Source organism: Chelonoidis abingdonii, chromosome 11, assembly GCF_003597395.2.
Source record: "Chelonoidis abingdonii isolate Lonesome George chromosome 11, CheloAbing_2.0, whole genome shotgun sequence".
In the NCBI taxonomy this organism is placed as follows: Eukaryota; Metazoa; Chordata; order Testudines; family Testudinidae; genus Chelonoidis; species Chelonoidis abingdonii.
Window position 1 is genome coordinate 24592791 of NC_133779.1, and position 9981 is coordinate 24602771.

At 46.3% G+C, this 9981-nt stretch overlaps 5 protein-coding genes across 8 annotated transcripts in view; 2 read left to right on the forward strand and 3 right to left on the reverse strand.

Annotated features, from left to right (window-relative positions):
• The window catches only part of LOC116816556 (uncharacterized), a 568924-nt gene that overhangs the window by 360224 nt on the left and 198719 nt on the right, over positions 1 to 9981 (reverse strand).
• The window catches only part of LOC116836048 (uncharacterized), a 616551-nt gene that overhangs the window by 267639 nt on the left and 338931 nt on the right, over positions 1 to 9981 (forward strand). The window contains exons 3-4 of one of the 3 annotated variants that reach the window (XM_075070385.1): positions 4435 to 4580; positions 4900 to 6467. In XM_075070385.1, coding sequence (XP_074926486.1) covers positions 4436 to 4580; positions 4900 to 6266 — 1512 coding nt within the window. In that variant the 5' untranslated portion in view covers position 4435 and the 3' untranslated portion in view covers positions 6267 to 6467. Of the gene's footprint in view, positions 1 to 4434; positions 4581 to 4899; positions 6468 to 9981 lie in introns of those variants that run through there. The other 2 variants (XR_012656687.1, XM_075070386.1) reach the window with 2 other exon arrangements.
• LOC116818371 (uncharacterized) overlaps positions 1 to 9981 on the reverse strand; it is a 316403-nt gene that overhangs the window by 183238 nt on the left and 123184 nt on the right. The window lies entirely within an intron of this gene.
• The window catches only part of LOC142047422 (uncharacterized), a 423729-nt gene that overhangs the window by 146287 nt on the left and 267461 nt on the right, over positions 1 to 9981 (forward strand). The gene's annotated exons all lie outside the window — the stretch shown is intronic.
• The window catches only part of LOC142047430 (uncharacterized), a 259927-nt gene that overhangs the window by 95344 nt on the left and 154602 nt on the right, over positions 1 to 9981 (reverse strand). The window lies entirely within an intron of this gene.

Consider the following 9981-nt stretch of genomic DNA (forward strand, 5'->3'; position numbering starts at 1 on the left):
AAGCCGGGGCTTGCAGCTGCATAGGGCAGGAGGCACATAACGCTGGACTTCTGTCGTTTCCTGGCCAATAAACCTTCTTAGTATTCTATCAGCGTTCTTGTCTACCCCTAGATGTCCCCAATAAATGACTGTGAGCTAACTCTAGTTAGGCTCATGTTTCCGTGGAGGAGTTGCTCTACTTCTTATATATATACTTTCCCCGTTGAGAGAATAAGAAGAGCCCAGTCCCAGCGGACTAAGGCCCGTCTAGAGTTAGCTCACAGTCATTATTTGGGGGGGGGAATTTCTTTTCAGGGGGTAGACCAAGATCGTGATTTGGGATACTAAAGGTTTTCTGGCCAGGAATACGAGCAGAAGCCTGTGCCTCCTGCCGAAGCCCCTGAACCCGCCTCACTTTGCGGGCCCACTAGACCTACCTATTATTGGATGTCCCGTCGAAGAGGATTACGTATGGACATAGTGGACCCACTAGAAAGTCGCGCACGGGGCCACGGAAACTACTAGTCTCCTTGACTATGCCCACGTATCCAAGGGCCATCCCTTAAGAACCCACGTCTAAGCAATTAGTACAAGAACGTACTAAGGTTTTCGCAGAGTGCGGTCCCTAGGGAGATTCCTGACAGACCAGGCGACCCGTTTAGTTCAAATAATGAAACTTAATTGTGCCGACTCCGTATACAAGCCTTCGGACCTCGCTCTACCTTTTCCCCCAACAGACGGACTAGTCGACGATCATTACTCGCCTTAAGTTGATCGGAGAGTGGTCTAGACGTGTGGAAAAGGACTTGGGCCTCTTTGCCGTATTCTATATTGTTCGCTTAATCGGAGTTCCCAGGCGTCCACGGGTTTTTTCTCCTACTTGAACTCTTTATATGGCGCCCACGCGGATATTGGATATCGCCCAGGGGATTGGGAGGAAACCCACAGGAAGATATTTTGGATGTGACACAGATGCGAGAAGCGTAACCTCGAGTACCCGTAGTCGGAGATTTCGAAAAAGCACAAAGAGGCACACGCGGTCATACTACCCGTCGGCGAAAATGCGAAGATTTCCAGCGCTGGGCGGGCTGGTGGTGTTGTGGACCCAGAAGCACTCCTAGCAGTTGGCACGGACATATGAGGATAGTGGAGCCAACTTGGAGAAAAGTGATTATAGGTTACACACAGACCGCCGGAGCTCAGAGCACATTAACACATAAGTACTGAAAGCCCTGCATGAACACGAGACGTGTTGGGTCTCTGAGGGCTACCTCAGCAGACGGCCCGCAGGAGCAGGGAAAGATTATCTGCTGATTAACCCAGAACAACGGTGAAGATCATTGAAATTATCCACCGGAAAGACGTATTTTAGTTACCAACCAGTGTCGACTGGCGATAGTCACTATTATGGTTACCAGCCGGAGTAAGAGGTTGACTTAGACCATATCGAATCCGGCAGCTAAAGGGAAGAATTTAGGATGGAAGTGCGAAGATGCTGGACCGGGGATCATGAGATCCACAGCAGTGTCCGTCAGATCGTACTAGTCCCAGCGATGATGGCACCCTGAGGTTGTTGTAAGACTTCGGAAATTAAATGAGTATCCCATCGTGCCTACCCGATACCAACATTGACGAGCTGTTGATGCAGTTAGGCACGGGCACATACCTACCACTGATCTGACCAAAGGATATGGCATCCCTGGCCAGGATGGCAGGGAGCTGTTTTTCTACCGATGGCTGTTCCGTTCACACTTCCTCCTTTGTCGGGACTCCATCGGGCCCCGCCACATTCCCAAAGTGATGTAATTATTACGACCCTGCCACTATGACGGCGATCTACGACATAGTTATACATAGCCCTGATGGGAAGCACCATGGCAAGTGGAAGCAAGTGTGGCGTTGCGAAAGGTGGTCTCCGCTATCCCTGAAATGCGTGATAGGACTAGTTAGGCCACAATACTTCGGGCTTAATGGAGGAGCGGTGGTTGAGCCCCATGAACAAGGTGGAGGCATACAGGATTGCATCGACCTCCGCAAGTAGCAGGTTCAGCAAGTTTTGGGTCTTATGTGTCTAAGATTATCCCTCTTTTGCCACAGGCGGCATGATAGGAATCTGATCAAAGCTTGGGGCCCAGATAGTGAAGTGACAGATGCGGCGGAAGCGCTATTGCACGATTTTTCGGGCAGCCCTTGCTGCCATCGGTTCTCATGGGACCCAGACTTCGAGAGGAATTCATCTGCAGACGGACGCCTCGGAGTGTGGACTCGGTGCGTCCTTCCGATGGTAGGAGAGGAGGGCACCTCATTTGTACCGTCAGCGGAGCTCCTCCCAGGGAACAAAATCCTGTTGTTGAAATGGAATGTCTGGCGCTAATGGCTATGGGACTCTCCGCTTACTATCCTGGTTGCGGCGGTTTCCCTTGTGACTGATCACGCCCCGCCTCAGTGATGATGGCAAAAGAGAAGTCCAGAGTGACGCGGTGGTCCTCTCTTGCACCTCCATTTCGGTTCCAGCATAGGGCTGGAGTCACAATGCACGTCTGATGCCTCTCCCGCCAACCTGCCTCTGTCTGAGAGCCAACCCTTGGTTTGAGGGGGGGGATATTTGATACAGCATTGGCCAGAGGCGCTAGGTGTGTGCAAGGGGCCTTTTCCCTGCAAGGGGGGAGGTTTGCTTAGATTAACTAGAGCACCTGCCCAGTTAGAGCACTGACCCATTAGAGCACCTGACTTCAGTTAGGCACTGACTCCAGTATGGATATAAACCTGCTTCGTCAGACAGGGGTGGGTGTGTGAGGAAGGTTGGTTGGAGCAGAGTGCAGATTCAGAGAGAAGGTTTGTCCAGAAGAATAGAAGGTTGGGAGTGCTGCGGTGGATTGGGAAGCCCACAGAACCTTAGGTAAGGGCACCAGGCTTGTATAGAAGAGAGGCGAGAACCCTTCACAAGCTGCGGTATGAGAGTCGGAAGTACCAGGGAAGAACGCTAGTCAACGTGGTCACTCACCCCAGGGCCCTGCGGTTGGACCTGGAGTAGAGGGCGGGCCAGGTCCCTCCTCTCCACTCCCTCTCAAGGACATAGGGGGTGATTAAGAACTGGTTCAGAGGCAAGCATATCGCCTGAACCTACCCAGAGAGGAAAGCGCGACCAGAGACGTACGGCAATTTGCACAGGTTTAAATTTGAGGACAGTGTTGGCTATTATTTTCCTAGCAACATGTGGGTATTTCCAATCCCTCAAGAAACACGAGTGGTTTAGTGTTTGGCATCTTCAATGACGTGGGGAGCTGGCCCTGGGAATTCACTGGTTTATTAAGTGTGACATTGTGTGGAATTGTGAGACATATTATTATTTTTATCATTAATACCAATATGATAAAATTGCAACAAATCATGCTAGATATGCCATGTAAGGTGTCAGTGAAAATGTTACGATTTTCTAAGTGTGATAATTTTGTTTCTATGTTTGTATCACCTTTGTATTGTTGAGTTACAGATATGTAGGGTATCTCTGTATTTCCAGACTTGTGCAGGGTTTCTGGGTGACACCCCCAAACATATTGGCATCAGCGCTGCCTAGCCTGTTCAATGGCCCATCAGCTGTACAATGAGCCCATGGAAAGAACCAAGGGGATACACCTATTGAATCAGCAAGACATGCAGGGGCTTGCCTGTGTGCTGAGACCTCCAAGGCTTTTCCCTGCCATGTGCTGTGAAGCTTGTGTTTGGGACACAGGAAGTACAAGCCACATGGCAAAAGGAATATAAAAGGCAGCTGTATCATCTCCATTTTGTCTTCATTCCCTCTTCCTACCTCTGGAGCAACTTCTTTACAAACTGAAGCCTTGAACAAAGGATTGAATGATGTGGGTGTGTTCCAGACAGACTTTCAAACCAGCAACTCAACAATACGGCTAAGAACCAGATATATAGATTTCTAAACGTATCTGACTCCTTTCCCATTTAACAACTCCCTTCTTTCTTTCATTTAAACCTTTAGTTTAGATGCTAAAGGATTGGTTGGCAGCAAGGTATTTGGGTAAGATCCAAACCAATAGTGACTGGTACTGTGGCTGACCCTTTGGGGTTGGAAGAACATTTTTTCTATGAGTGCAGAGTTTTTTAATAACCTCTTACTGTACTGGACCTAGGTGCTGATTGGGAGTCAGAGAATTCAATAAAGGGGGCTGTGTGATTTCTGTTTTCAGTTTCTCGATAACCAGTGTGGGGGATCAGAAGCACAGTTGGTGACTGGTCAGTGAATTTAAATTCAGTGTTAACCACCAATCTTGGGAGCATCTGCTTTCCCTTTTTCAGCCTGCCCTGATCTTGGCCTTTTCAGTGAGGATTGCTTGAGGCACACCAGTTCACACTAAGCACTGAAATTAAATTAATAGTGTTTTTTTATGACCCAGTCTTATGAAATCAACTGAACTCCTTTGTTTTCTTTTATCTGAGCATGGTTCCAGTTTCCAAATCTGATGTGATCTCCCAGCTGGAACAGGGGGAAGACCCATGGGTCCCAGACCTCCAGGGTTCAGAGGAAAGAGAGATCCTGAGATCTCCCTGCACAGGTGAGGAAACATTAAACCAACTCAGAATCTGTAAGTGCTGGAAGGAAACATTTGGGATGCCCAACAAAGCTCTTGGGGAGGTCTCTCAGTTCATTATTGTCCCTAGCAAGGGTCGCATCCTCAGAGTAAATATAGCTCATGGCTGCCTGTAGATCCTAGCAGATACCAGGCCGTGGCTTCCTTCCTTCCCCCTGCGAAATTGGATGGGATGTGAAGGCTGAATTGATCCCCTCCTCTCTCCTGTTTGCGGGAGTTGAGTTCCTGATTTTTATTTGACCTCTCTCCAGCACTTGTTTTGGTTTGGCCTTCCCCTTTCCATCCCTGTTTGAGGTTTCTGTCTCTATCACAGCAGGTGATGCAATGGTAGGTGAGAAAGAGGAGCAGAATTCTCAGCAGGGAAATGTTGAGCAAGTGGATAAACACAGAGAATTATCACAAAGAATGAAAAGGAATGTGTCCAGGAGTCATGAGCAGAGAAGATCCTGTGAGATTCAGCACAGGCCAGAAAAAGAGAAGGGAAAACAGCCAGGGGAGAAAATGGATAAATTTATTTCCTGTCAGGGAACTCAGAAGGGCCTTAAGGAAACCAGAACACAGCAGGAAATCCTCAGGGAAAAGCAAAAAAATACATGCGCAGAGTGTGGGAAAAACTTCTCTCAACGATCAGACCTTATTAGGCATCAGAGAATCCACACAGGGGACAAGCCCTATGAATGCTGTGAGTGTGGAAAATTCTTCACTCAAAGATCAACCCTTACTCAACATGAGAGAATCCACACAGGGGAGAGGCCCTATGAATGCAGTGAGTGCAGGAAAACCTTCAGGTGCCGCCCACACCTTATTAGTCATCAGAGAATCCACACAGAGGAGGGGTCCTATGAATGTAGCGAGTGCGGGAAAACCTTCCGTTGCAGCTCACATCTTATTGGGCATCAGAGAATCCACACAGGGGAGAGATCCTATGAATGCAGTGAGTGCGGGAAAACCTTCAATCACAGCTCAAACCTTATTCGGCATCACAGAATCCACACAGGGGAGAAGCCCTATGAATGCAGTGAGTGCGGGAAAACCTTCAGTCGCAGCTTGCACCTTATTGGGCATCACAGAATCCACACGGGGGAGAGGCCTTATAAATGCAGTGAGTGCGGGAAAACCTTCACTCAAAGATCAGGCCTTTTTCACCATCAGAAAATCCACACAGGTGTGAGAACTATCTCAGCCCTTTCTGAAGACTGGAGAATCCACACGGCGGAGAGATCCTATGAATGCAGTGAGTGCAGGAAAACCTGCAATCACAGCTCACACCTTATTCGGCATCACAGAATCCACACAGGGGAGAAGCGCTATGAATGCAGTGAGTGCAGGAAAACCTTCAATCACAGCTCACACCTTATTCGGCATCAGAGAATCCACACAAGGGAGAGCCCCTATGAATGCCATGAGTGTGGAAAATGCTTCACTAACAGCTCAGACCTTTCTCTACATCAGAGAATCCACACAGCGGAGAGACCCTATGAATGCCGCGAGTGTGGAAAATGCTTCATTTACAGACCAGCACTTACTAGGCATCAGAGAATCCACACAGGGGACAGGCCCTATGAATGCAGTGAGTGTGGGAAGACCTTCAGTCGCAGCTCACACCTTGTTAGGCATCAGAGAATCCACGCAGGGAAGAGGCCCTATGAAAGCAGTGAGTGTGGGAAAAACTTCTCTTAGCACTCAGCCCGTGTTAGTAACCAGAGAATCTGCAAGGGAGGTCAACACCATAAAAACCTCTAGGGCTATCAATACTTTTTTTTCTTTAATATTTTTTCCTAATTCCCGCATAGTAACTTTTAAAGCTGTTTGAACTGTTTGCAGCACTGATATCCCTCAGCTTGTTCAGATGAGTGGCCCATTTTTCCTTTTGCAGTGTGCCCAGTTTTGAAGTGGGCCCATCTGTCCTTTCTATCAACTCCGTTGTCTCATGAGTAATTCGAGTGTGCCCTTCCGATCAGGAGCCAAGGAGCATCACATTTATAGCATGCCTCCTCTTACAAAGCTATTGTTAGAATCACCAATGATACAGATTGTATCATTGCCAGTTCTCACGTTGCTCTGGGTTATGCTGAAGAGCAGTTATATTGGGAACTTTTCAAATTATATTTAAATGAAGAGGAGCAAGGCAGTTCCCATAACTGCAGAAATGTTACCTTTTTTCTCAGCTATGCAGAGTTAATTTTCATCACGTTCTACCCATCCACTTCTCAACGTGTCATGTAACGAAGCATTCTCCATTGTGCTTGGAGATGATGCTTTGACTTATTTAATCCTATACCAGAGTTGCTATGACTGCAGATGAAAGTATCAGAGGCCTGGAAGGGGGAATTCAAATGCATCCCAAACACAGTGTGGAGTTTAAATCCCAGGTTCCATCTATTGGTAAAGCCACTTCTGGCAAGGTGGCTGTTCTGTCCCCCATTATGGGGATGCTAGAATACTAAAAATTTTGTAAATAGCGTAACTGACTATTGAGACAGTGCTCAGTGAAGCTGGTTTGAATGGATCAGAGGAGAAAGCGATAAGGAAAAATCTCTTGTCCTGATTGTGAATAATGAGATATAAACTGCTCTGGAGTTTCACTCCACACTTTCATTGTTATGTATTCTATCTCTCTGTGATGTGGGTTTCTATCTTTCTTGAAGGCTCTTTGGTCACCCAGTTGGATATTAGTACAGTTTGATAGGATGTAGCTCAGATTTACTGGAGAATTTAAGACAAATGACCATTTGCTAAGGTCATCATTTTTTTAACTTCAGCTTTGATTTTCCCCACCCCTCCATGATGATATGAAGAAAGTTCAAGTGCAGTTCTGTCAACAGGAGAGAACTTTCCAATTTACTGGACATGCTAACGAAGAAACAGTGGTGATTTAAAATCTCTACTCAGAAATGGTGAACAACTGCAGAAGCCCAACTAACTGAAGGAAGTGCATATGATCACACTGTAGTACAATTGTTTAAGTCAATGTTGTCCCTGATGTTCTGGGGAGAGAATTCCACTGTAAGTGGTTTTGAACTAGGCAAAATGTCCATGTATTTGGTTCCCAAAGCATTTGTAATCCAGGCCCCACAGAAGATCTCTCTTAGTTAATCCTATCTTATGGGAGATGTTGCCCTTCAAGACATAGATGTTGAGGAAATAGAAGTGGGTTTTTTTGTTGAATCTATCCTTTGTAGTCGGTAAAAATGTGTATAAAATTAAATCAGTGTTGGAAATCTAATAGCTGCAGATAAATAGCTATTTTTCAATAGAGACTCCAGCTCTTGTAACTTGTAACAGGAGTTCTGTTCCAGACCTCTATCCAGTCCTTTCACTGGAACTGTGCCACTAAATTAAAAAAAAAGCTGGGCATGTTTTGGGAAGCCATTCCTCACTAACACTACTGAGATTTGAAGTGGTTTTGTACAGGATTGTACTTCAGAGAACTGTAAATTTACCCTAACCAAGGCCAAGGATTTGGAAAGAACTTGAGAGAGTACACACTCAGTTCTTGGTTTCCATCCCAGTAAAAGCGGCTGTGGTGACCAATGACCCGAGGAAAGTTGTTTGTACGACTCCACTTCCTGGTGTGGTGTCACTGTTTACAGTTCCAGAGGATACCAGGGTTAGTCTGAGAACAATCATCCTTCACTGTTTGGATCCAAAGAGAGAGTACTTCAGAGGACGTTCCTTCCTCCTGGATCCCAGACTGGCTGCCTGATTGGGTAACAAGAACTTTCAGGCTGTAGAAATGATGGTAACAAAGGAGGCAATGAATGTGTCAGGCTCTAGTTTCAGACTTCTGAATACTCGCATGTTGAGTCCTGATTCCATGGTTTCGTCTCTGTTGCTGTGGCTACACAATAAAGCTGATGTTGGCACAGCTGCATCAATGTAGCTGCACTGCTGTAGCGCTGCTGTTACAGATGCTCCAAGCCAATGTGTCATAAACAGATGGTAAAGGGTGAAAAAGTTCACCCAGCCTAGCTAACACCTGACCAGAGGAACCAATGGGGGAACAAGATGTTTCAAAAGGAAGGAGGGAAGTTTTTCCTTTGTTTTAGAGTTTCAGTTTCAGCCAGAGTGAAAAAGATCAAGGAACCAGCCTTTTATCAGAGTAGTAAATTTTAGAAAGGAATAAATAGGTTTATGTTTATTTCTTTGTAACTTGTCTTGTGCAATTAGAGGTAGAATCAAATTGGGTATTTTTTGTGTAACTAAATTTGTGCCCAGGGGAATATACTATGTGTTTTGAAACTGTTGTCTGTGAGAGTAGCTGGTATGCTAATTTCTCCCAGAGGGTTTTCTTTTACCTTTCTTTTCTTTAATTAAAAGCCTTTTTCTTAATACTTGTTTGATTTGTCCTTGTTTTTTAGATCCAAGGGGGTTGGATCTGGATCCACCAGGAGTTGGTGGGGGAAAGGAAGGGGGATGGTTAATTTCTCCTTGTTTTAAGACCCAAGGGGTTTGGATCTGTGTTCACCAGGGAATTGGGGAAGTTTCTCAAGGCTACCCAAGGAAGGGAGTGCTTGTGAATGGTGGCAGCGATACCAAATTTAAGCTGTTAATTAAGCTTAGAAGTGTCCATGCAGGTCCCCACATCTGTACCCTAAAGTTCAGAGTGGGGGAGGAACCTTGACATGGTGAGCAGCGGTGAGGGATTTTTAGGAACCAAAAGCCAGGTTTTTTTTCTTCCTTTGAGATGCTGAGGAAGCAGTGAAGGAGAGATACCCTGAAGGCAAACAGGTAAAGGTTTTTCTAACAAGGCTTTGTTAGAAAGGATTTCCAGCTGGGCTTAGCTGGAGGGTAATTAACAGTTTGCAAAAGACAAGTTACAAACCAGATTTTTCTGGTCTCTTCTCATTCTGAGAAGTCCAGTTAAAAGCTGTGGTTTTTTTTTTTCCCCTCGCAAACCAAGATAGCTCAGGCAGAGCAGGGAAAAATGTCAGGCAAGGAGAAAAAAAACATACTACAGGAACTGGAATTAGCCAAACTCCGGGCTGAGGAGAGTCAAAAGGAATATGACAGACAGATGGCCAGAGATGAGGCTGCCCACAAAAGAGCTATGGAGGAGAAGGAAAAAGAAGAGAAAGCCAAAGAGGCTGACCACCGGAGGGCTAGGGAGATCCAGAGAGAGGCCCACAAGCAGGCCCTGGAATTAGCAAGGGCTAAGCAGGATGTGCCAGCCAACCCTAACAACCCTTCTCCAGGTACTGTTTCCCATCCCAGAAAATTCCCCACTTACAAGGCAGGTGATGATACTGAGGCCTTCTTAGAAAATTTCAAAAGGGCCTGCCATGGGTACAGCATCCCTACAGACCAGTACATGATAGAGCTGAGGCCACAGCTCAGTGGACCCTTAGCAGAGGTGGCGGCTGAAATGCCTAAGGAACACATGAACGATTATAAA